Here is a 26,817-nt window from a genome sequence, read left to right as displayed (position 1 = left end):
AGACTTAACATAATTATAACACTTCAAAAGTAGCTGTCTCTTCTTCCCTGACTGTAGAATGCTGAACAACATTGATTTTATTGGTTCTGTTCTTTGTGCATAATTTCGAGCACATGTGTGTTCAGGAATACGGATTCAGAGACTCAGCCATTTCACAGCTATCTGCCTGAAGTCCAGCCTAGATGTTGCTGGTAGTTTGAAGTATAGCTACAGATGAGAAGATGAGAATCTCTGCTCTCAGTGGATACACACACACACACACACACACACACACATACACACACACACACATACACACACACACACACACACACACACATACACACACACACACACACCCCACCCTCACCCAGTTCCAAATGACTACAGTCCCTCTGAAAACTTGGGTCATTCCTAACTGCACAGAGAGTTGAAGATGGGTTCCAACATACTTGTGATTATACCTGCCTATCTCCCCCAGTCCTGCGACGGTGATCGGCACCTTGAAGACACAAGCAGTACTGCAGACGTGCGAGGTGTCCAGGAGAGAAAGCCACTCACCTAGCTCAGGGATCATCCAAACTCCCGGCTTCCTCTCCCCCCGCCAGTCCTCCTCAGCCTCCCCTGTCATCCTGAGTCACGGACACCACGGTAGTCCTCTTCCATCCTGTAGCTCCTCCTCCTCCCCCCCTCTCCGCCCTCCTCCACCTCCATACTCATGTCCAGCCCTGTAGCTTTACCTCCTATCTTCATTCTTCCAGGCTCAACACCCTCAAAGCCTTCCCCTCAGAACCTCTCGCCACAGCCACCTTCCTGCCCTACCTCCCAGCATGCTTCACTGGCCTCATGCTTCCTGCGCCACCAGGGCTCCTGTCTACTTCTTGGCCTGCCTGGGCCAGGACATCACTGTTCACACCGTCATGAGCCGTGCGGTACTGCCCCCACACCAGCGAGCGGCGCCCTGGGACGGGACAGGGGAAGGGAAGCCATGTACATGGACCAGCGAGGGAGGGCAGACCACTGTGGCTTGTCCCTTCCTGTGACCCACCCCATTGCTCAAGGTCCCCTCCTTCAGAGAGGCCTCCCTGCCCCCCTGCCCAGACCCCTTGCTCTCCTTACCTCATGCCTCGCTGCCTGAAGTGCTTTGTCATCCGTGTCGCCCCCTAGTGCATGACCGTTATACTAAGATGAGGACTTGGCCTGGCTCCTTTCCCTGGCTGGGAGACAGCCCCGTGGAGGTCACAGAAGAAAGACCACCTTGAATGAGGGCTGAACTGGGCCTCTGGGGGCTTAGAACCGTGACCCTGTGGCCACCTTGGAATGTCTCTCAATAGTAATAGTAATACTACTACTACTAATAATACTTGAGATGCGCTTATCTCAGGAGGACAAATTCCAAGGCAAAGTTTTAAATGAGCACACCTAGACATGATCCTTCCCACCCCTCCAGTTCATTACCTAGCTGGAAACACAAAAGAAGGATGAAAGAATTTATCACATGCTGCGTTTGGAATCTGCCCAATATAGTTCCTGGTATCTGGCGTTCTCTTGTCTACATCCCTTATTTCCTTTTTCTAGGTCCAGTATTCTACCGTCAGTGCCACCTGCCTTCCTGTCAACCACACTCTTTCTCCAAATGCAACGCTGTGGCCCGCTGGCCTAGGCAAGGAGCCCCAGCGGTCCTCAGACTTCTTGCCAAATCAAATGTGAACGCCCCTTCACAAGCCCTCCCTTCCTCGGAAAACACAATTAGAGCAAAATGCATGTGACAGAACACTGGCCTCCGGACCACTTCTGCGTGAGCAACGCAGTAGTGTAATGTCTGCACTGCGGTGAGCACTTGTGATCTGGGTCACTGAATGACCGTCCATTCTCCCCACGTTCCCTTCCCCTCAAGAGCCGCCATTCACAACGGCCTCTATGAATCTGACTCCCCTCTTGGGCTGTTTTGTAGTCTCATGCCCTCCTCTTCCTACCTCACACACAATGAGACCTGGGCGAAGCCCCGCAATGCACCTGGCCCCAACGGTGACACCAGGCACCATCTCGCCTGTGCACGTCCTCCTCTCCCTGCGGCCAGTGCCCATGGTGTTCTACAGAACAGTTCTCATCCTCGTTGCCCATCCAAGCCCTCCCCCTCCCTCAAATGCGGCCTTCAGTTCCCATCAACTCCATCCCACAACTCCAGCTACCTCTGACTCTGCTTGAGACGCATAGTCTCTCCACTGGATACGTTCTGCCTTACACTTACAAAGTCTCCATCTTACTAACTTCTCCAAAAGTTAATGAGCTCCCAAACAAGGAAGAAGCTATGGCTTAGACATCATTGATACCTCCCGCCTAGAAAGAAGAGGCATCTAATAAATTCAAAACTTAACAATCATGCAAAGCAGAAATTCAGGAACAATTGCACTGCTATGTGATTTTTACTTTCAAGATGTTTCCAAAAACATCACTCTGCCACACAGTTGAGAAGTGTTCTCGAGTCATTGTCAAGAAAAACTTACCACCCACAACATCAAGAGCTGTTATCTGACTGCTTGCAGTGAAGCCCAAGTCAAATTTGTAAGGGGTGTTCGGCAAGTGAGCTGTCAGGGGCATCTTCTCCAGCGTGCAGAAGCTGCTTATCCACACACATCTAGAATCCAGTCTACACTTCCTCATCCAGTGTCTAGCCTTTGCCCCACATTTCCCACAGCAACAGAAAGGTGTAGAAAAGTTGGCTGGAGCGTAAAGAGGCTGGGAAGGGAAGGAGAGCAAAGGCTGGAGAATCACCTGTCACTCACCTGTGTAAATGAATCTTCCTGGTGCTCCTTTGCAGAACTGTTTGGATTTGTAAGATAATGTCACTTCCACAACGCCAGGGATGTGCCGGGGAGGGGTCTGCACACGGATGGCATGGGGGGTTATCAGCTGAGGAGGCACACAGAGGGGAACAGAATACCGTTAGAGCAACCACCAGCAAGGACGCCACTTCCGGCTGCATGCATTCATTCATGCAGCAATTTCCAAGCCCAACGCAGCACTAAGACCTATCTTTCTGTAATGTTTCTTGTTGTTGTTGTTATTATTATCATCATCATAAGAGTACAACATATCTGATGTAGAAAGCTGAAAGAATGACACAAATATCTAGAGGGAAGTAATGTTGCACAACTCAGAGATAGTCAATGTCATTTGATCCTCTTCCAGTACATTCCAGGGTTGTGTGTCACAGAATGAGCTTTCCCCTGGGCAGGAGCTGTTCTGATTTGTGAACTTCTTTGCATTCTAGTACACACCTAGGCATATCTCTCCTCTCATCAGAATTTTTCTGAATCAAAATTTTCAATGGTAGCATCACATTCTATTGTGGAATTTTTTTTGTTTTTGTTTTTTTTACCATTCTCCTATAATCCAATATGTAGGCCTTTTTTTTCTTTTCTTCCTTGCTTTAAAAAAAAAAGAATGTACATAATGTTCCAGTGTACATCTGTCTTTTTTAATTGGTACCGGGGTTTGAACTCAAGGCCATGGGCTTTCTTGGCAGGCACTCAACCACACCTTCAGACCTTTTTGCTTTGGTTATTTTTGAGTCTTGGTCTCATCTTTAGGCCTGGGCCAGCCTGGATTGTGATCCTCCCATCTATGTGTATGTCTCTGCTCTTTATTAATCGCTATGAGGGTTTCTCACCCACTTTCCCCAGGCTGGCTTTGAACCATGATTCTCCTGATCCCTACCTCTCCCAGGCAGCTAGGATTACAAGTGTGAGCCACCACGCTTGGTAGGCATGTATGTTTTTAAGGAATCTGTCCCTGCTGGACTCATTACCTTCATAGCTTGCTTTCCTTTTTGCTCTGCTCGAAGTAGGTGCCCAGTACTAGGCTGCTCATGCTGCTGCTTTGGGAATTAAGTAGCCTTTCACCTACCTCGCTCCACACGAGCATGGTGCCAAACACCACTTGGAGACCATCGAAGAAGTTGTCGCCAATGATGATGACCATAGCGCCGCCCGTGGTCCAGCCCTCACTCGGGCTGATGGCTTTGATGCAAGGGGTAGCTAGAAGGACAGGAAAAGGAAAGTCATCTCTGTCCTTAGGTGCCTGAAGTTTAGATTTTGAGGAATGAGCTTAGCTTTTGGTCATCTGAAGAAGTTCAAGTTGAGTGGTGTTGACTTGCCATCCTTCCCTAATTGGATGTTGATTTTTTATACCAGGTCATTAAGCCTAATGAGTTGACCATTATGTACGAAAAAGCGAAACACTTAGCTAATTGTGCAAAGGGTGTTTTTAAAGCTCTGTTGTTTTTGCCCATATTTTTATAAGTGGATCACACTAGAAAAGTGTAAATCCTTTTGCTCTCCCCACCTCCTCTGCCCCGTGACGCCAGAAGACTTACAAGGCCCATTAACATGCTGGGAAGAAAGGGAGAGAGCAAAAGCTATCAATGCTGAAGTTCTTTTTGTTTGGGGCTTTGTCTTTTCTTCCAGTTTTATCAAGAGGCAATTTCTAATCGTTCTTGTAGCTTTATAGGAATGGTTTTCCTCCCTTCCTGCCTGCCTTCCAGGCCTCCTGACTTTACATCCCAATAGGAACCCAATATGGTTTTCAGGCCATAACTAAAGTCAATCCATCACTCCATTTCCAAAGTTGACAAGGTCAAAGGTGGAGGAGAACTTTGGCAGGACTCCAAAAACACGAGCCCCCTTTGAACAGCCAGTCAATCACATTCAATCAGTCAAAAGGAACTCGAGGGGCTCCTAGCTCTCAACCCTGGGCTTTGCTTCTCTCCTTTCAGTACCCACTGTGGGAGAATTAACACCACTCCAAATTCTTTACTGATTCAATCATTTTCTTTCAGTTCATTAATTCCTATTTAAAGTGATACAAGATATGTTTTAAGGGCTGAGTTGGGGTATAGGCTGGTAGGCAGGATATAGGAAAACATCACACTAAAAATAGTAGCCTAACTTGGCCATTCATTCTGTATTATAAGGCTTTCTTACATTGGTGAGTGGAGGAGGAAGGGGAGCAAATGAAGGCAAACTCTCTTAGGTTTGTCAGTAATGTTCATCGATACATGTTAATTTTTTTGGACAACTTGAAGTTTAACAGTTACCGGTATTTCTAATTACTTTAATGCACTTGGAAAACTACCCAGAGCTGCCCGTGATTTCTTCTTGTCCAAGCAAACAAAAATCAATTAGTGTCAGTTTCATTCTGCACATTGTTTTGTTTTGCCCACAATCTGTTTAAGGACACATCTGACACTCATTCATACATGTCTGGCACGGTAATGTCCCTGTTTAACTAAGATGTCATAGGCCTGCACTTGCCTGAAATGCAAAAAGAAAAACACAGCACTGGATGGGAGTCAGAGGCACAGGAAATGGAGCGCTGGCTGGGGCTGAGCCGGGTTTGTGATGGTCCAGGCCTCAGTGTTTACAGAAACCCACACGCTCTGGGGGTACCTCCTCCAGGTGATGCTGAGACAGCAATGTGAAATTCAAACAAGGAAACTTGTAGAAAGCTTCCATTGATCTGCTACGCTCCTACCTTCAGATGGGTCGAGCCTCCTCGCTCTCCGCCCGTGCTTGGAATTGTTGTGGACGAACATGTTGTCCGAGACAGCCAGCACGTGTCCATCCACATTCACCGTGGTCGACAACACCACCTGCATGGAAAGGACAATGGGAAATACCAAGTCCCAAACATCCCAGAATTCCCTCTCACCAGACTTTAGTTTGACAAAGAGGAGACAGGACAGAACTTGGGAATGAGTTATGTTCTTAATAGCTCAACAGACTTTTACCCCCTCCTGTAAGTATGGAAAAGCTTTATAGCAGGGGAGGAGGGGTCGGAGAATGAGAGGCAGTCCACAGCCCCTGTGTTGTCATGTATTTGTGTTTAATCTCTGTGTCGTGAGATTGGAAAATTGGCCTTGTGCCTGCAAGGTCCAGAAACCTTGCTCTCTCTCAAAGGTTTGGGCTGTTATTCCCGGCAGGGCTTTGAACTTTAGTCACACTGAGTGTGTGCAGTGTGGAATCCAGGATGGATGGAATGGTCAGCTGGAAGACCACTTCTCCACCCTGGGAAATGGTTCCCATACTTCAGAAGTGGCCCCAAACCATGCCGGGCATCAGAATGGCAGTGGATGGTTGTCCACAGCCTCCCTTCCCACTCAGGAGCAGTAAGCAAAGATGCTCTGACTGTTGGCGAGAAGCTGAAGTTCCCAGGATTCACTGTGGGGAAGAGGAGGACCTGGTCTCTCACTGGAGGAAAGGAAGGGAGGCGAGGGTGTGGTGTCGTACAAAGACAAGAATTTGGATTCAGAACCCATCCAAATCCCAAGCCGCAACTTCCCACAATGAATCTATGACAAATGACTGAATGTTTTTCAATCTCAGTTCTGCTTATCTGTACAACATAAATAAAACGACCTAGCTCTCAGGCCTGCATGAGATAACGAAAGACGCACTCAATACCTTCCAAATTAGAATCGTTTATAGCCCGTGGGCCTCACCCCTGCCCCATCTGACCCGCCAGGAACACGCTGATGCTACCTGCAAGATTCTCCCATGATCTAAGTTCTGGGAGCCCACCTGGGTCTGCCTACCACCCATGGGCTTTACCTAGGAAGCTGAGCCATCAGGACAAAAAACTATGTCTCAGCTCTCCTCAGTTAAGCATGGTATTTTTTTTTTAAAGGAAGGAGCTTGTTATACTCACGCTCATGAATATGTATAGCGCACTGGAGGAAGGGCATTGAATAGGTACCTAATGAGAAGCAGTGTTTCCAAATGACTCATCCTGCCTCTGCCCCCAAATGTAATTTGTTGATATTCTACTTGTAATTGTTGTACCACCCCTTTCTTCCTCATTAAATGAGGGAGGAGGGGGGAGGCACTTGACCCTGCCTTACCTCTTAATAGGAAAGAACTCAGTGGCATTTTAAACCTTGTTATTATGAATAAGTTAAGATGAGCAAAACAAACTCAATAGGGTAATGACTCCCTAGGTCCCATTGTCCAGCTTCAAGACTTGTCAAAATCTTACCGTTCTCATTTCATCTATGTGATGATGGTAGCCACAGGTTTGGAGGTGGGGAGGGTTTTGGTAGTTGTTTTTTAAGTTAAAAATTACAGGCACTGAAGTGCATGAGACTTAGCGGTACATTCACATTGCTTTAACGATATGAAATAATTTCTGTTTCCAGAAAATTGTCTTAGGCCTTTTCCCAGTCACTCCTAACCACCACCACCCCAAACACACAAAGGAACACTCTTCTCAGACTTCTACTGATGTTTTGCCCTAAAGAGAGTTTGAGATGGCATCTTTTCTTATTTTTATAATGTTTGTAGTTTGTAATGCAGTCGGTTTGAGTGAATCTCTAAGATTCTCAAGCCCACAAATCATTCCACACTGCCTCACTCCACAGGCAGACGCGGCGTACATGAAATCCCACACGGACACAAGAAGGTTTCAATCACTCAACTCAACAGATATTCACTGAGCTCCTACTACACGGCAAGCATTAGGACAGGCCCTGGGGGGCTCAAGGAATAAACTTAAAGAAACCTCAGTTGTCATTCAGAAAATTATCACCCATATAATTGCTCACAATTCAGGGATGCAGCCTCTCTAGCTCTGGGTCTGTTTTCAATTGTGACTGTGTTAACAGGTTAGCGTCTGAGCAAAGTCCTTCTCGAGAGTTCTATCATGTGGTGGCAACCACAAAACAGAGCTATCCATCACTCTTGGCATGGGTCTGATCAGAGTGATCATGGCAGCCAAGGCAACAGACTGGCATAGGGGCCATTGCCTGTGAGAGTGTGTACCCCTGAAAACAACAGGAGGTGTTGGGCCCCTCTTAATAACTAAGAGTGCACATGGATTCCACCCCACCACCCAAAACAAAGGCTGTCACCTGTGGGAAACAAGCCAAAAGTCCCAAATGACCACCAGGAAAGGTGCTTCAGACATGAGCCCGGAGAAGGGACCTGCAGCCGCATGAGAGGACAGCGTGAACCGGGGCGCATTCTCTCAGAGAAGATACGAGCGCGCTCCTGGTACATTCCTGCCACAGAAAAAGGGGCTTTCGCCGAGCCAGCGGATTTCATCATCGTCCGTTTGGGTGGAGTGAGACTGACTTCCAAAGTGAACATTTCCCAAATGACATACCCTGCCGGTTCAGATGCACTTCATTATTTTCTATTAACAATGGAAATAAATTTTAATCTCTTGCTGGCTAGTGCCGGCCTCTCATGACAGCAAGGGAATTAACCTGAATTATTTCAGTGTCTGCAAAATTTATTACAAGATTTTAAATTATGTCCAAATGTGTGTAAAGATATATATATATAGAGAGAGAGAGAGAGAGAGAGATTGAAAGAAAGAGACAGAAAGACAGAGGAGAGACAGATGAGGCAAGTTTCAGTTTTTTATATTCCACAAAGAGCATGCCAATTAAACTTGATTTGCAAAATACAATGGATTTAACGCACAGACACCATCACAGGAATTCAGGCGCATTGGCTGCTGTGCCTCTGGTGCAGATGTGTATTCAGATGCTGACTTTCCTACACACTCCCTCTACTTCTGGAAGAATGAACTCCATTAGGCAGGTGAAGATACTTCTGATTCAGTCAACGCTTTGAATTTAACTTCCTTCACTGTCTCTTGATGAATGATGACAACCCTGATATTATTCTATTCAGAGAAGTTAAAATTTCTAAATGTTTTAAGACTGAAGGAAGTGGGACGTGCATTCCAACATCATCTCACTCCCAGGCTTCCCCTTCCCCAAGCCAACTTCTTTCCCCTAGTGAGTATTTCCTGGGTCATGGAGACTGACCTTTTCCATCTGGAATCAATCAGTCAACCCCTGACAACTTCCTGAAACACCTCACTCCATTTCCTGTTCTCTCCCCCTCCTCGCTTTCCCCCTGCTTTGCTTCACTCTTCAAAACTGCAGGCCCCAGCGGCTTCACGTTAGAGGGTCAGGCACAGTTAGACTCCAAAACACTACACAAGGACACCTTTGACCTTCAAAAATCTTTACATCTTAGCTAAACAAATCAAGGTCAACATTTCTTACCATTACCTCGTTAACTATTTGTATGCATCTTTACCAATGCGCTTCTGGCCAAGCCGTCATCAATTCCACTTGTTCTCCTAAATCATAAACTGGTCTGCTTTAAAAGCAGCAAGCTTGGTGTGGGTAGAAGGTGCCAGTTGAAGGTGCCCAAAGCTAAAACTCATGCGTGTGCTATCAAATGCACAGGAGCGGATTCTGTACCAAAGCACTCCAGTGCCTCTTCGATGTCTCCTGTCACCTACACGTGATTCCTCATTTTTTTTCCCCAATGCTATCGAGACTTTCTGGCGGTGCCATTCAGCTGGCACAACCCTGAAGAATACAAATTAGGAATACAGATGTCCATAATTTGTGAGGGATGGACCCCGGGTTTTTGCTAGTGACACCAGTGACAACTTTCATTTATTTCTCATAGTTGATGTATCTGTACCTCAGCTCGAAGCCCCGACAGCAAACCTGCAGATCTGAATACTAAGTCATTACAGACGATTGCTATCTGCCCTGCACACATTCAGTCCATTCATCGTGAACCTTGGAGTCAAGGTTCTCGGGAAAGAAGTCAGGATCAATTGAATTACTTGCTTTTTTTTTTTTTAAGTAAAAGTGGTCTTTGCTTGTGTGTGTGTGTGTGTGTGTGTGTGTGTGTGTGTGTGTGTGTGTGGCCATCCCTTATTTTGTTTTGATTATGGTCTTGAAGTTTTCGTGAAGGCAGCTCAAGAAGCCGAGACCAAGTGGAGAATGACAATTCTGGGTTTCATTTTGAGTTCAGTGCACTAACTATAAGGCAGTGGAGGCCAACAAAGAAACACAAATAGAATACTGGTACCCCCCTCACCCCGTCCAGGAAAGCCCGAGAAAGTTTTCAGAATCTACAAGTTGGTTGCAGTCTGCTGAAAGTGCTCAGGAAAAGTGATTGGCTTTCTCAATTTCTATTTTTCTTTTCATTACCCCAACATTTTCTCACGTCTCCCCCTCTAATAATTTATACAAAGCAGGAGCTGAGTTGTAAAGAGCTCTTTCCTGCCCATAAAAGGCCTCGGTGGGAGTCAGCCCCAGGTCCCGTCCTCGGCCCGCACAGCTAACTTTCCGACAGGAGAGCGGGATCGTGGGGCCCGTGAGAGCCCGTGGCCTGAGGATTCTGATGAAACCGAGTGGGCCTGTGCTCGGCTATTTCTACACCTCACTCCGAGATGCCCTTGGCGCCTCGGAATGCCACCACTTTGGTGGTTGGTTTTATTTACCCTTCTCGGAGTCCTAACTGCATAGTTGGGTTGAGTTCGTCAGCCGGGGGAGGAGCCAACGTAGGCCCTCCTCCCAGTCTCTCTTTCTCCACTCATCTCCAGGTGTTCCTCCGTTTCACACCAGGAAGGTAACAAGAGAAGTCAATGAACGCTGGGTGGAACGGCCACATGACCTCTTCTTTTGAAAGACATGGCATGCCACTGTCTTTAGTCAATAGAGAACCATCAGGCGGGGTAGGAACTGCCCCACTGGCTCAGAGTTCTTGCTCCGAAATCACACCAAATCCTACCACTAGACAGACACAGGGCTCTTGCCTTTCGGAGGAGGGTCATACTCTCGTAGCTCAATGTGGGGTCTCAGGAAAGCCGTAACGCGTGGCATTTACAACACACTCAATGTCAAAGGCTCTCTGATACCATACTTACGAACATGCGTACACCCCGCTAAATAAAATGGACTCAAAAATTCCTGTTATTTTGCCAAGTATGGAAAAAAATTCTTTATGACATTTTACATCTGGAAATGGAATTAAATTCATGATGTGCTTTTCCTTTATAACTGTTCAGTTGCTATATATGTTATTTCAGCTTTCCCAAAGTATAAGTGTATGTGGGATTTTATTTTCCACCTGTGGAAGAAGGAAAGAGACCAGGAGACCATTAAAGCAACAGAGAAAATCAAGACAGACTTCTGGCTATGTTAAGCACCCTGGTTGAGAATCCACACTATGAGATATTTCTGTGCCCTGGATAATTGTCATAACTGATGAGGAAAATCTAAAAAAAACTATTTTCTGTAAGCCCTCATTAATTCAGCACTGGCTAACAACAAACAAATCGGCTACTGCAATTTGTTTCACCCTATCCATTCATTTTTGGCACACATTGAATTTCCAAACCAGATTTAAAGCCCAGAGTCTTCTTTGTTACTGGACTCCAGAGTCTCCACAATTAGCTTTAAACACCTACCCCACAGCATAGGTTTTGTCTCTTAAAAAAATCCCAGAATTCTTAGGTAAAGATGTTGTTTCATACTCCCTAAGGCTAAATTTTCTGTTCAGTGAAGTATCAAGTTCCAAATAGGAATATACAAAGTTGGTCACCATAGAGACAGACCCAAGAGCATTCTGGGATGGTGGACACCAAGGCATGGGGACTGTGGCATTAATGACATGAGTCCTGAGAAGACACTTGCTCAGGTAACCAGACAGGGATACGTTCCAGCCATTCGTCAAGCATCTTTTGAGCTCCCGGGCACTGAGCTACATGCCATGTGGGCTTACAGAAGACACTGTCACTGCCTCCAGCAAACTAGCACGCAGTTGATAAACCGAAGCAGGGCAAACTAGAGACACGATCTCTGAGCAACTATTACTATACAGTGACGGCCATTCAACTCTCTAAGGGACCAAAGGCGAGGAGAACCAACTCGAATTGAAAACAGAAGTCGAAATCTTCATTAAGAAAGTAAGAGTGGAGATAAGGCCTGAGAGATGGACCACATTGGGGTCTGCAACTTGAAACATCTTGAGATGACAATGCAGGCACCTATGAGAAGAAATCCCATCGGGTAGAAGTAGAGTCTCATCGCCAAGAGGTTTCAACTGGCACAGTTTGCTGAGTGTGATTTATGGTTGAGCTTGCTTTTTCAGATCCCTTTGACTATGTACAGAAGTAATGTGCCATTTTCTTTAAAACCAGCTTTCCGGCACTGGGGAGACACGTTTCTGCCGTAGAAGTGACTCCTTCGTCTCAAGGGCTGACACACTGGCCTCCCCCATCCCACCTCAGCTTCCTTCCGTGGAATACCTTGCATTTCCCATCTAACGTGTAGGCCAGGGGGCGGGATTTCACCAGCAGACGTTTGGGGAGCCCTGGGGGAGCCGCAGAGTGTGTGAGACGCGGTTCAATGTTGGGCTCTGTCATTCTCCTCCACCAAACTTTCCCCTGAAGACCCTGTGAATCACCTGTCCTGTACCCAAAATCAGAAGCAGCCAAGGAATGCATGTAGCACCATTGCAGAACTAAGAAACTCTGTGCTCCAGAATGTTCTACATCTGATGGTGCTGGAGTGGGATCAGGTGAAGGGTGAGCGCCAAAATTTAAGTCCCCTCAGATATTTGAGTATTTGTTTGCATCTAACTGAAGTCTGATGTGCCCTTTCCTAAAGGCAATTTAGGCAACTACCTGTTCACATGTCACTCCCACAAAGAAGCCAAAACACATTTTCTTCAGTCAAAAGTTCTAGCATCCCGATTCTTATAGCACTGTGGACACCGAAAGCCGGGGGTGGGAACGCAGAAGGGAAGCTGTGGAGAGTTTTCCCAAACTTAACATCTCAAACCGAGGAAAAGACCCGCAGAACCTCAGAGCTTCCCCCAGACTCCAGGTAGATAATGATCCTTTCTTCACTTGGACTCTGCTTTGCTTTATGACCAGGTAATGGACACAACCATTGACCAGAGAGCCCCTAAGTCACCTCGATTTTATTATGTGCATTAGAACTGTTGCTCGGTAGCGCAGCAACTTTCAAATGGTGGAGAGACCTGAGACCCCCTCCAACAGCTGGGGCAGCTCTCAGACGGAGAGATCTGAACTAAGGAAACCTGCAGGCAGCTGGGGCTGTATTAAATTTTTACCATTTGGAGTTAATTTAAACTCTCGTTTCTCTCTCTCCAATGGGTGTGAGAGAAACATTCAACAATTTTTATTTAAGGAAAATAGATGGTGGTGCCATTAAAAGTTTTATATAAGAGCTGAGGGTTTAAAAAAAAATCCTAAGGGGTTGTTGGATAGATCCTGGCCCTGCTCCAAGACATGAGTAGCCCTGCCCTTTGCTCTCACGTCGTTTCGTCAAATGGAGCAATAGCTAATGCCCAGCTGGGAGGATGAGGTGTCTTTGCTAGTGATGTTAATTTCCCATCGTTCTCTGGGGTTGTGGCACCCGGCACACTGCAATACAGACACAACGCTCCTGGAGTTCTCTAGTTCCTCCTGGAGATCAGCCAGATCAGATCATGTAGGCAGATCAGTTCCCTGGCTTCTCTCATAGAGCTGCCTAGTACAGCCTCTCCAAGCATGGACCCTTCCTCTCTGCCCCTCTGAGTGCCCTCAAGATACCTACTAGTCTACCAGCCCATCCCGGGCATGTGGGCAACCGGAACCGAATCACCTCTAACCCAGAAATGATTTCTCTGACATTAGAAAGGCTCATCTGTGGAGACCTAGAAACGCATGCCTTGAGCAGGGTCCCCTCCCTGGCATCACTGCACAAATGGAGAATGATCCTGTTGGTCCGTCTAATTGAAAAAAGGAAGCCATTGAAGGGGTGAACCTGAGATACCCAGAAGTCTCTCAGAAAACACAGTAAATGGCAGCTGAGAAACATGTTAAATCTAAGAAAGTGCTGTGTTGGAAAGATGGCATCCATTAAAAATGATCTGGAGATGGGACACATGTCCAGGCTGCCAAGGCCAAAGTGACCTGTTATTCAGGCCAGCACCCTCTCCCCCACTTCCACCCCGAGGCAAAACACCCCTGTGGTGGTCTTTCAGAAATAAGCCATTTTGAAGGAAAACAGCTTTGCTAGGCTTCCTTGTCACAAGCAAAAGACCTGTTGGCATTACACACGATGCCATGGTAACCTCTGAAAGCACTTACTATTATTTATAGTGGTGGGCATCGTGCACATCTCAGCACAGGGCTGACTTTCTACAGGCAACAGGGAGACACCGTGTCAGACAGGGTCCTACTTTCTGCAGGCCAATCCTGTGAAGACCACACAGAAGTAGATCTCTGTCATGAGAACCACTCACATACTCTTCTGTATCTCTTCCCTAGATGAAAGCCAACTAGCGTGTGAGACTGTTGTGGGAGATTATATCTGAGTTGTTCCCACTGTATCTCCGTATCTCTGGCACTTAAGCTGCACAGGAGGTATAAACAGGAGCATCAAAGTCTAGGCCAGCCTGGGCCAAAATTCAAAATCATATTTAAAAAACTAACTAAAGCAGAAAGGACTGGTGACGTGGCTCAAGTGGTAGTGTGCTCGCCTAGCAAGTGTGAGGCGCTGAGCTCAAACACCCCAAAACACTTGAGCTGAATCTATTCAGACTTGGGGAATCCATTTAATATAATAATTGTGTCTTGTTCCATTGTTTTTTCGAAAAAGTTCAGATTATGCCAGTCTTGAGAGAGGAAGGGAGGGCTTTCTTGAATTCATGATTGTATTAGAAGCATTTGCAGTTCTATTTTGCAGATTAAAATTTCCATAAAAGAATCATTTAGCTGGGTGTCCATGGCTCACCTAGCACTCAAGATGCTGAGGACCACAGTTCAAAGCCAGTTCAGGAAAGAAAGTCTGTGAGATTCTTACCTCTAATTAATCACACACACACACACACACACACGCGCGCGCGCGTGCGCGCGCGTGCGCGCCAGAAGTATGGCTCAAAAGCTAGAGCACTAGCCTTGTGCAAAAAAGCTCAGAGACAGTACCCAGGCCCTGAGTTCAAGTCCCAGGACCAGCAAAATAATAATAACAATAATACATAGTAATAATAATAATACTCATTTATATTAAACATGTTTGATCATATAACAAAAGTAGTAAATGAAAGTAATTGTGTCTGTGATTTAAAAATGATTGTTCTTTTCATTCGGAATTACATACTTTTGGTGTGATGGAAATTTCTGGAATCAGGTGGTGGTGACAGTTGGCTAAAAGCCACCGACTTGTACACTTTAAAGTGGCTTTTAAATGGTGGGTTGTATGGTACACAAATTAATTTTACCTCATTCTAGAAAAAATGTGAAAGAAAATTGTTAATAAACACTGGTTTTAGTCTAAAAATAGTGCAATCCTAAGATCTACAAACTTTCCTTATATTTCCCTTTGTCTTTGAAAAAGTCAGGTATGTCCTGGGATGAGAAGCCAAGATCATTCAGAGATCAGCAAGGCAAACCCTTGAGCAGTGAACATCTCAAGGAGAAGGGAGGAACTGGAGAAGTAGAGGCCAGCTTGCCTATATTTGCTTTACAAACCTATTTCTAAAATTTGGGAGAGATAAAATGAGACTACATTCTTCTAGAAACCCTTCACATTTGTTAGAACCTTTTCAAGTCTAACCTGCTTTGAAGATGGTGAGGGAAAAGAGGGGAGAAAAAGAATCCAAGCGGCCTGCTCCTTTCCCTTGCCCACGTTTCTTCTGGGAGTGAAATTAGCTTTCATTTTCAATGTGGCACTTTGGGAATTCTTTCTAATTTCACTCTTAGGCTGTGGGTGTGGTTCAAGTGGTTAGAGCACTTGCCTACCAAGAGGCAAGATCCTGAGTTCAAATCCCAGTCCTGTCCAAAAGATTCCTTTCTGGGCTACAGTCATTTCGCTGGCATTGAAGACAGGACATTCTCTTGGGAACAACATTGCTGCTCAGTTCCCAAGCTTCATTGTAGTTTTTTTTGTCTTTCTATCAATCAGCAAAGGAAAGGCCTCCACACAGGGAGAGGGCTCACCTTTTTAAAGAGCCTGGTAAGAATGGTGAATATGCCTATCCATATACCAAAAAGTGTCCTGGTCACAGCAAGACTGCTCGATAGCCATGAGATAGCAAAGATAAATTAGCTAATAATTAATTAAAGGTTTGGGGCTGGGAAGGTAGCTCAGTGGTAGAGCGCTTGCCTTGCATGCCTGAGGCCCTGGGTTCAATTCCTCAGTACCACATAAGCAAAAAGAAAAAAAGCCGGAAGTGGCGCTGTGGCTCAAGTGGTAGAGGACTAGCCTTGAGCTGAAGCGCCCAGGCCCAGAGTTCAGGCCCCACGACCAGACCCCCCCCCAAAAAAAATAATTAAAGGACTTTTTCCAGAATAATTCTCACGGGTATGATGTGTGCTTCTTCCTTCCCACCCTCCCCTCCCTCCCTCCCTCTCTCCTTTCCTTTTTTCCTTTCTCTCTCCCTCCTTTCCTTCCCTTCTTTCTTTCTTCCTTTCTTTTTCCTCCAGTGGGTAGGGAGTGAACCAAGGCCCCTCTATACTAGTTAGGTTTTCTACCACTGAACCCCATCCCCAGTCCCGTTAGTCACTGAGTAGCTCTGTTCCAAGTCCCTCTCAGACTGTGACCTCACTACAAAAGGTCTTTTAAGACACCTAATTGGTGGCGTATAAAATGGACAACATTTCAAGCATTGGGGGACTGGAGGCATGGTTCAAGTGGTAGAGCACCTTTCCCAGCAAGCATGCTTGAGAGAGCAAGACAGAGACAGAGACAGGGACAGAGAGAGAAGAATAAAGAAAGAAAGAAAAGAAAGGAAACAAAGAGACGAAGAAGGAAGGAAGGAAGGGAGGGAGGAAGGGAGGGAGGGAGGGAGGGAGGGAGGGAGTTGGAGGGAGGAAGGGAGGGAATTGTTTAGCAGAAGTTCACATATGCAGAAGTTCAGGAGGGCGGCAGTCAGCCTGGCCCAGTAGCTGCAACATGTCCCCCACCCATGATGGGGAGAGGAAGCTGGTGCTGTCTCCCCACAGCCGGCTTCAGGTGCCTGGAGCGTGTGGATTAGCCATCCCCAGCTCCTACCCTGCTCTGAGGGCTGTCTCTAAGTCTCAAGCCTAAGGAGCATTGCTTAACCCACTTTTCATCTTTCTGTAGAGAATGGCCTCCAGGCCCCGCGTGTGGCTGGGGGTGGCACATTCCCAGGTGCTGTGTGCAGTCTGGGTCCTTCAAAGCAGAGAAGTCCGCCAAGCTGGGCTGCACCCTCTCCTGTCTCCAGCCCAACATGCCTTGCTTGGTGCAGTGTTTTTGTTTTTGTTTTTTATTAGCTCCTCAGTGCATCGGTGGTCAGGGTGATAAAATTGGTGGCAGATTTAACTGCCGGGCAGCTGGGTCACTGTCCCATGGGTCTGGTTGTCACGCTGAGGTCTTAAAGTGGCCGCGGCTGCTGGGGCTGCAGCTTCCGCAGGCCAGGAGGGAGAGCACTGAATAGTTAATCGTGAGATGGGAAGGCAGAGGCTGTTGCTTACCAAAAAAAAAAAAAAAAACAGACAAGCAGCTTTGAAAAATCCCAAGGTGGCTGAATATCAAGAACCCGGCTCCTGCTGTGCCCGGCAGCCTGAGGGCTTAAAATCCACTCTCCAGCATAGGTTGGTGCTCCTCTTGGGGGGCTTTAGCAATAGAAGCAGAAAACCTAAACACTACAAAACGAAGAAGCCCTCCGCCCCATCGGAGCCCAGCCAGGGTGGAGGTAACCTGGGCCAGTTACCTTTGGCATTGCTGGATGGATGGGTACGTGGGGGGAGGAGGGGGAGGAGAGACAAGAAAAGAACAAGAGTAAGAATGGTAAAACCAGATGACTTATTTAATAGTCATGGCGTCTTACCTGAAACCGTCTCATGTCCCTGGGGTTTCCCGCTGTTTTCAAACAATTCTGATTGCACTTGAGGAAAAATTTTAAAAAGAATCTGTGAAGAGAAAGCAGCGTGTTAACTTTATGGTTTTACCCCCCCAGTAAACATTTCGTAAGGGCGACGATCATCTGCACTGGATTAGGTCTGGGTTGGAACGTGATTGTATTTCAGGTGTGGGGAATGTCACCCAGCCTTCGTCTGGGAGGGACCCAGACGCCCCTGTGCCAGCCGCCAAGTTGGATGTTTTCGATCACCAGCCTTTTCCTTCCCCGTGGGGGGAGCTGCAAACTAGGCTCTGGTTTGTAAGCCAGTGTCTGAGTTTCTACAGCATTCACCCTGCAAAGAGGCATCAGATACACCAGTGACCCCTGCTGTTCAGGGGGTTTTAAAATGGGAGGAAATAACCCAGAATCCCAGTCCCCCCCACACACACCCCCACCCCTGGCTGATCCCTGCTCTCCTCAGACCACATACACCAGCATGCTCACACCTGAAATTGGTCTGACCATGCCTTCCAATGAATCCAAACTCAGAAAACGGCAGGCTACCATTCCAAAACTCAGTCTGCTATACACATAATTAATAACAAGTGTGAATGTCCTTCCAGACCGTGAAGGAATTATCCAGGAAAAAAAAACCCACAACAACAAAAAACCCCACTAATGCACAAAGGCACACATGATCATGGTGTGAGGTTATCATCTGTAAGACAGACTTTGGGAGCTCATGTTCTCATCAATGATCTGTGTGATTTTGAAAACCAGGCCCCAGGAAGCAGACAACCATATCGGCCAAGAAAAATGACCCAAGTGGTCTGTGGAGAAATTTACTTAGTTCCCGTTTTAAAATTTTGTTTTAAAAATACAATAAGTTTTTTTTTTCATTTATTTCACTTGCAGAGTCCTTTCCCTTAAAAAAAAAAATCTAGCTTTTGCAGTGTTCAAGTCCCAGGTGAGCTGGGCCTATTTCCCTTCCAGTTTCTATGACAACGAAATTTTACCGCAGTCCCAAAGTCCCTTCAGAACTCTCACACCATGCCTTGAATTAGAACTTTAAAGGAAAAGATATACATTTTCTCCAGGATTTACCAACAACAACGAAAAAGAAGTACAAATCAACACTGCTTCCTTAAAAAAAAAATCTGTTTTTAAAGCATTAGTTGTGGAAATGCTCTCACCATTGACCTTCTGTGTATTTTTATTTTTAACAATCACACAAAAGGATTCAAGAGCCTCCAATTAACTGAATGTATCACTTACCAAAAAAAAAAAAAAACTGATGAGAAGGTAAACAATAAGCAAGGATAGAGAAGGGAAACTGACTCAGGAACCTCTGTCTCAAAGCTCTTTTATTCTTTGTTTGCTAAAATTATTTGGCAACACACCTCTGCCCTGATCTGTGAATAAGGTTGAGTGTGAACTTGGAAGTCACAGCCACATATTTTTTTAAATTGCTTTCTAATGTCTATGGTTTGCTTCTATCCTGTGATCTTTTAGGGGGTGGGAGAGACAGGACACAGAAGGAAATGGGCAGCATTGATTTTGTGCAGAGTGTATACACTCACAAGCCTGCTGCAGAATTCAAGAGTACAGCGACATTTTGTTTCTAAAAGGAGCGCCTTTCCTCTGTCCAGTCCTATCGGATTCCACTTTGCCACTCCCAAGGCTGGGAGACGCTCGCAGGAGATGCTGCAACCTCGTCTTTTCTCTTGGACCCTCTTTCCAAACAATAGCCGCCCCCCACCACCACCATCACCACATTTCCCCTCTAACACCCTCAAAAGCAGTTTCCCCTACCAAAGCCTCAGTGTTTGTTTTCGTTTACTCCTTGGTCTCTGGAACGTTTGCCCGAACTGGACTGGTTTACGAATCGTTGGTGTGTGTTCTCTTCCCGTCGCCCCCCGCCCCCCTCGCACCTAAGATTTCTGCTGAAAACATTGATGTTCAGGAAAGTATTCTTAGGTGAATGGTGTGGCCTGGAGGAGAGTGCAAAAGAGATAAACATTCACCTCGGATCAAACTGATTTAGGGAAACACAGAGCCTGGTGAGAGGCTTTATTCATTTTAAATTAGGATCCTTCACAGCTCTCTGGATGGAAAACACACAGTGTTGACTCTTTTCACTTATTTCAGGGCTGAGTTAGTAACCTACACAGACCCCTGCACAACCTATTCAGACTCCCTGCACACCAAGGATTTAGCATCTGGCTCCCAATGCGGGGTAAAAAGGAGGGAGGTCGAGGGGCGTGGGCCACCTTTATAATCCAATACCTAATAAACTATAACGACATAACATACAACTGCTACTTCTAAATAGCTACCACCATAAATTGTAGCTTGGATTATATATACACATATAAAAGTATGTACATATATATGTACATGTGAATATGTGCACGTACATGTGCATGTGTGTATATGTATACATATATGTACATATATATATGTACATATATATATGTGGTTCTAAAGATGAATGAAGAGACATTTTGGAGCTTGCCAACATGCCACTTCTGACTTTCTCTGGGTCCTGTCCACCATTCACCCGTGTGGCCTCCTCGCCGCCGTGTGCTGGGTCTTGGTGAGAAGCCCTTCCCCGCCTACCCCATCTTTTAGCCACAGGCTAACGTGCAAGGAACAAATTCTCTCCGAATCCCCTGGGTCTGGATCCCTCCAAAGCTGGAGCTGCCTGGAAAATGTCAGCACTCTCCACTCCGAAACAGAAAACCAAAATGAATTACAAGATTCAGACCAAATGTGCAGATTTCTCATCAAGATGGGAAATCTTTCCACTTTCTGCAAACAACAGTGACAACATAAATATTACAAGCACTTAGCAGGCTGCAGTGGGTGGGGCTTCGGACTGCATTCCTGAGGCGTGAGCCCTAAACCAGGGAGGTTTATCCTTGTTTTATGGGTAAGGAGGAATGGAAAGGTGGGGTCAAAATGTGAACCCCAACCAACCCACACATTCTTGTAGGTCCCCAGGTCACGGAGTTGGTGTCATGTACCAAAAGCATTCCTTTACAGCAAAACTATGCATTCACATGCTCTAGTCCAGGCCTTCCAACCGCTACCAGTGTAACCAAATAACCCCACATCTCTGGCCTCAGCTTCTTCAGTGGTTAAAGGAAGAGTCTGATTGAGTTCTCTCTAGACTTCCTTCCAACATCAAAATACCATGACCATAGCTGGGCAATGGTGGCTCATACCTGGGTGCTGGTGAAATCCTACCTAGTCACGAGACTGAAGACAGTGGTTCAAAGCCAGCCTGGGCAGGAAAGTCCCTAGACTCATATCTAATTAACCAGCAAAAAGCCAGAAGTAAACTGTGGCTCAAGTGATAAAGTACCACCTTTGAGTGAAGAAAAAAATTAAGGGACAATTCCCTGGTCCTGAGTTCAAGCCCCAGTACTGGCTGGCACACACTGGCGCGCGCGCACACACACACACACACACACACACACACACACACACACGATTGCAAAGGAAAATGGATAGAACTGACAGCCTTCCAGAAAGGAATATTTAGGGGAACAACTCTGAAGATACAAAGACTAGAACTTGCTGGAAGGAGAGGTGATGTGAGGAACAGGTCAAATACACCCAGACAAGGATGTGGAAGGCAAGTGTCGGGAGGGAGATGGCTGGTTGACGTCTCTCTGGGCCAGTGGGTTCCAAAGATAAGGGGCACGTGGCTAGTCAAAATCCACCTTTCCGTGAGGATCCCTTTGGGACTTCTACTGCATGGGGTGTAGGAAGACCATAGGTCAAGGCCATTTCTGTCCCTGCTGGCCATTTAGGGGACTCAACAGCTGAATACTGCAAAGGATACAGAGGAGAGGAAACGATGGCAGGCTACATTCTAGAGCATTCCTGCTACCGGCCAATCCTTATCCTCAGAGGATGCATTCCAAGGCTCCAAACTCTCTGAACTCTAGGCTTTTTCTTATATACACACATCTACAATAAAGTTTAATTTATAAGCTAGGATGAGATTCACAATACCTATTAGTAAACAACAACAATTATGACAATACATTGCAATAACAGTAATGAATGATTGATTTCTGGAACTTTCCATTCAACACTTCTGGACTGCAGTTGACTTTGAGTAACTAAAAGCTTAGGAAAGGGAGCTGGTGGATGAGGGGCCCATGCTCTGGGCTCGGCATGTGTGACCTCATGGAGTTCTCGTGACTTGTGAGTGACACGTCACTTGCTAGAACTGGAGAGGGTGGTCAGCAATGCCCCAGGACACAGGATTGGAGACTGGGCCTTGCCAGCCCCCAGTGCACCTGGCAATCTATGTCCTATGCCAACACTACCAGGATGGTCACACAACTCTTAAGTACACGTCAGTCCACTGAAGTGTATGCTTTGAATGAATGGACAAGCCTTCTGGTATGCAAACCATACCTCATCAAAGCCACTGATTGTGTTTGTTTACAAGAAAAAGTCTTAAAAGTGAAGGAAGAAAATGAGGAAGGAACAAGAAAAACAGAGGAGTTTGGCTTCTGAAAAAAGCTCAAATAAACTGGGTGCTGGTAGCTCACACCTGTAATCCCAGCTATTCAGGGGCTGTGATCTGAGGACCAAAGTTTGAAGCCAGCCTGGGCAGGAAAGTCCCAGAAAGTCTTATTTCCAGTTGGCCACAAAGAGTCAGAAGTGGAGCTGTGGCTCAAGTAGTAAAGTGCTAACCTTAAACAAAAAAAAAAAGCTCAGGGATAGCACCCAGGCTCTGAGCTGAAGTCCCACAAATGCAAAACAAAACAAAAGGAAACATCTGGTTAGAGATAGTCATAACAGTACATATTTCACATTGAAATTCTCTGCTGTCTCATGTGCTAGTGGGTCATGCCTGTTTACCCGAGCCTCTCAGGAGGCTAAGATCTGAGGCTCATGGTTCAAAGTCATCCTGGGCAGAAAAGTCCGTGAGACTCTTATCCCCAGTTAAACAGCAAAAAGCCAGAAGTGGAGGTGTGGCTCAAGTGGTAACATGCCAGCCTTGAGCTAAAAAGCCAAGCAAAAGCTTGAGGCCCTGAGTTCAAACCCCAATCCCAGCACATGGAAAAAAGGAGAAAAAAAAAGAAAAAGGGAATAAATTTCTGCTCCATTCATGCACATACTCATTGCTCAACACAGTACATGGAACCCAGCGTGAAGTTCAGGAAGAATGACAGAGCACCTGTGTTTGTGGTGCACACACCCAAATTATCCTAGAGCTAGACATGGACCTGTCCAATGAATCTACAGATTCACTGACTCTATGGATCCCAGCAGCTCTGGCATCCCAAACCTCTCTGGGAACCATTCTTTACGGTTGAAGAACATGATGAAAGTCTCACATGCTTACTGCATGACCTGCTTCCAACTTGAATAGAAACTGACTTGCACATTACTGTACAATTTGTATTCAGAGTGAAGGTCCAGTAGTAGAGGCCAGAATTGAGAAGTCACGGGGGGCGGGGGGGTTACTAGCCGATATTCCCCTGGAAATACGTGTAACAATCTGCCACAAAACCCAGCACCACACCCTTCAGGATTTACAGAAGAAACTATCAAACTTGTCTCCAACTTTAGCAGCAAGATCTAATCCCTTCTTAATAATTTTAACATAAAATAAAAATCTTCAGGTGAACACTGTAGATGATATCAAAGGGTTTGTTTTCTCCCTCCCAGGAAATGATTGGACAAGATTGCCCATAGAAGAATTGTGAACTTAGTGCTACTAACAGCTATCTTTGTTCAGAGCCTTATTCCAAGTAAACTAAGTAAACTATTTTCACTCTCGAAACTTAAGGTTCCCTACTTTCAAACTTATTCTAGAAACAACTTCCATGATGTGGCTGCCTCTTCCAGACTGCAGCTCCCAGTGTACCTGACACTCACCAGGACCCCAGAGCAGGGATGCCCATTTATCTGCCCTGATGGTCACGTGAGTAATTTGGACCTCTAAAGGCTGAGACAAATATCCTGTAGCTCTCACCTCACAAATCACGTAGGTGCTTAGAGGTCTGTGTCCATTGATTTTTGAGGAAGACACCTTTTATCTGGATTAGCTGCTAAACCTCCGTTTTTTTAAGAGGCCAATAAATTGAAATGCAATTGACTTTCACTGCTCATGTGTGCTTCAAAAAAGAAGACAGCCCTTCTCCCTTAAAGTGCTCTCTAGTTATTTCAGCTATGAAATGTGGAGATCAGTTATTCTAAGTCACAGAATGACATTTGGGGGGAAAAAAAGGAAGAGGGAGGCATTTCCCTCTTCTTCAAGGACTTCTTCAGAAATACGCATGCTTTAAATCATTGTCCAGTCTCTAACATCAGAGAGAGACACCATGTTGGATGCACACAAGCCCTGGTACAATGTCTCTCTCTGGAAGTGCCCTCATGGCCCTCCCTCTGCTTTCAATGTTGGGACTGGCTTCCACTAGTGCCCAGGGGAGAACACAATAATGTTCTAGCTCATCTGGTTCTTAACTGTAGTCTCCTCTTGAACCGCCCCTGCAGCAGAAGCAGCACAATGTCTTTCCCCAAAAGCTTCCCAGAGATGCCCACGCCAAGCAGGAGCTTGGAGGAAGGACAGGGAAGCGGCAGCCAGACGTGGTGTGAAGATGAAGAATGAAAGGATAGAAAAGGCCCTAAAGCTTTAAGGGTCTTATGAGAACTCTGAGTAGAGCCCATCAGGATGAGAAGTCTCTGGAAAGCCAAGCTCCCAATGGGATCTTGCTACCTCTGAAAGCAACATGACCATGACACCATGACACACCTGTGATTCTGCTGCTGTTGTTGTTGTTTAGCAAGATGGCGGCTGCAGCATGGAAGTCCAAGAAGACCCATGTGGGATGTAGGGGAGATAATTTGATGGACTGACTTAGGCATCTTACAATTTTGGTATCTTCCAATTTGGGTGTCTATGGTAGGTCCTAGAAGCAATTCCCTGTGGATACCAAGGGATGACTGCACTCATTTTTTATAATGTTCCATCTTCTCCAGCTATTAAGCAACTCCTTGAACTATATAGAGAAATATATGGACAGACAGGTAAAGATTCTCTAATCCCTTCAGAAATTCCTAAGGAAGGGGTGGATTACCACTAAAAGTGGTTGGCTGGTGCTCTCCCACTTGAGCCTCCACTTCTGGCTTTTTAGTGGTCAATTGGAGAGAAGAGTCTCATGGACTTTTCTGCTCAGACTGGCATGGAGCCTCAATCATCAGATCTCAGCCACCTGAGTATCTCGGATTATAGGCATGAGCCACTGGCAGGCAGCTTATAAGAACTTTTTAAGCAGAAAATGTTCTTGCTTCCTCCTACACTCAACTGCCCAAACTCCTTTTGGCTAAAACACTAGGGTGACAATTATAATAATCATTGACAATAATCTAAACTCACTGATTTCATATTATTTCCCACACATGATTTCATTTAACCCACCAACTCTTAAGGGTGGGTGCATTAATATACCCATTTTACAGAGGAGATGAAAAAATGCCTTAAAATTAGATTATCTGGAAAATTCAAAAAGGGCCAAATTCAGTGGCTCTTCACCTATAATCCTATCTAACTGAGAGGCAGAGATCAGTAGGACTGAAGTTTGACGACAGTCTGGGCAAAAGTTAGTGAGAATCCATCTCAATTTACAAGCTGGTTGTAGAGATTCACACTTGTGATCTCAGCTATCTGGGAGGGATAGGTAGTAAGACTGTGGTGTGAAGCTGGTCCTGGGCAAAACTGTGAAACAATATCCAAAACAAAAAACAAAAAAGGGCTAGAGGCATGGTTTAAGTGGGAGAGCACCTATCTAGTAAGTGCAAGGTCCTGAGTTCAAACTCCAGTGCCACTAGAAGGAAAAAGAAAGCTTGTCTCTGTGGCAAGAACTTGGCCAAGTTTCCATTGAAGACAAGGTGGAAGCCATGGCCAAATGGCCATTCATTACAGACAAGCAGTCACAACCCTGCCTCCTCTTCCTCTGGAAATGGATGCAGAGTCAGTCTTTATGTAGCAAAACAAGCAAACAATCATAAATGTCTATCATTCTTATCAGGGATGGTGTGCTGTAGCAATGCTACTTGAAAGTGCAAAGGAAAATAAACAAGTCTACCAGATGTTCAGAAAGCAAGACTTCTCAAGATCACCAATGGTCCAACGATGGCTCTGCCCAAGGAGCTGCAACTGGTGACAAAACAACAACAAAAACAAACAAACAAACAACGACAACAAATCCAGAAGGCTGCTGAAGTGCATAAGGAAGATTTTGGCTCTATTTGTCCTAAGAATAAGACAAGAAGCCAGAGCTGTAACATAAGAAGTTAAAGTCATTCTTGGAAAACATGTTTTGAGAATCAAATCACCGCAGCTAAATTTTGAAAGCATTACTCCAGGGATGCATGATTGTTTTTGATGATGGAGATTTTTTACATAGACCAGAAAGCCAATTCCTCTGGCAGCAAATATTTTCAGTTTTATCTGTGGCAGCTGATTGGAATGTCCCTACCATTTCCATAAGACTTCAAGCAATTCTTACAACGATTACTATTACTTAAATGTTTATCTTAAAAATGGGGGCCCTGCTGGGCACTGGTGGCTCACGCCTGTAATCCTAGATACTAAGGAGGCTGAGATCTGAGGATCACAGTTCAAAGCTAGCCCGGGCAGGAAACTTGGTGAGACTCTTATCTCCAATAAACCACCAGAAAATGGGAAAGTGGCGCTGTGGATCAAGTGGTAGAGCACTCGCTTTGAGCTAAAGAGCTGAGGGACAGCGCCCAGGCCCAGAGTTCAAGTCCCATGACTACCACCAACAACAACAAAAATGGGGGCCCTCCTGGGGCCAGTAGTGAGAGGCAGGTCATCCTGCAAACTCTAGGGATGGCGGCTAAGCTTGGAGCATGCAGCATCACTTTTTGCTAGACATACTCGTGCCTAGCTCTATCTTAGAACTATGCACTCTCCAAATTATTCAAGATGAGTTGACACAAGTTGATATCAGATCCTCTCTGTGAACTGGGGTTCTCTCTGCAATAAGATATATCTTCCTTAAAGAACTTCCTTAAATAGTCAAAGAAAAAATTCTTTGAAAAGATAGTAAAAGGAAAAGAAAGAAAAAAAAGTATTAAAAGAAAAATAAGA

At 45.7% G+C, this 26,817-nt stretch overlaps 1 protein-coding gene across 1 annotated transcript in view; it reads right to left on the bottom strand.

Moving 5' to 3' along the window:
• Positions 1-26,817, bottom strand: part of Ebf2 (early B-cell factor 2) — a 198,705-nt gene that overhangs the window by 30,306 nt on the left and 141,582 nt on the right. The window contains exons 5-8 of the mRNA XM_013034430.1: positions 17,661-17,742; positions 5,515-5,632; positions 3,889-4,019; positions 2,766-2,892 (exon numbers count right to left, since the gene is read on the bottom strand). Of these exons, the coding sequence (XP_012889884.1) occupies positions 2,766-2,892; positions 3,889-4,019; positions 5,515-5,632; positions 17,661-17,742 (458 nt within the window). The remainder of the gene's footprint in view (positions 1-2,765; positions 2,893-3,888; positions 4,020-5,514; positions 5,633-17,660; positions 17,743-26,817) is intronic.

The sequence above is a fragment of the Dipodomys ordii genome, unplaced genomic scaffold (genome assembly GCF_000151885.1).
Source record: "Dipodomys ordii isolate 6190 unplaced genomic scaffold, Dord_2.0 Scaffold189, whole genome shotgun sequence".
NCBI lineage: Eukaryota > Metazoa > Chordata > Mammalia > Rodentia > Heteromyidae > Dipodomys > Dipodomys ordii.
This window is presented reverse-complemented; position numbering and strand designations above follow the sequence as displayed.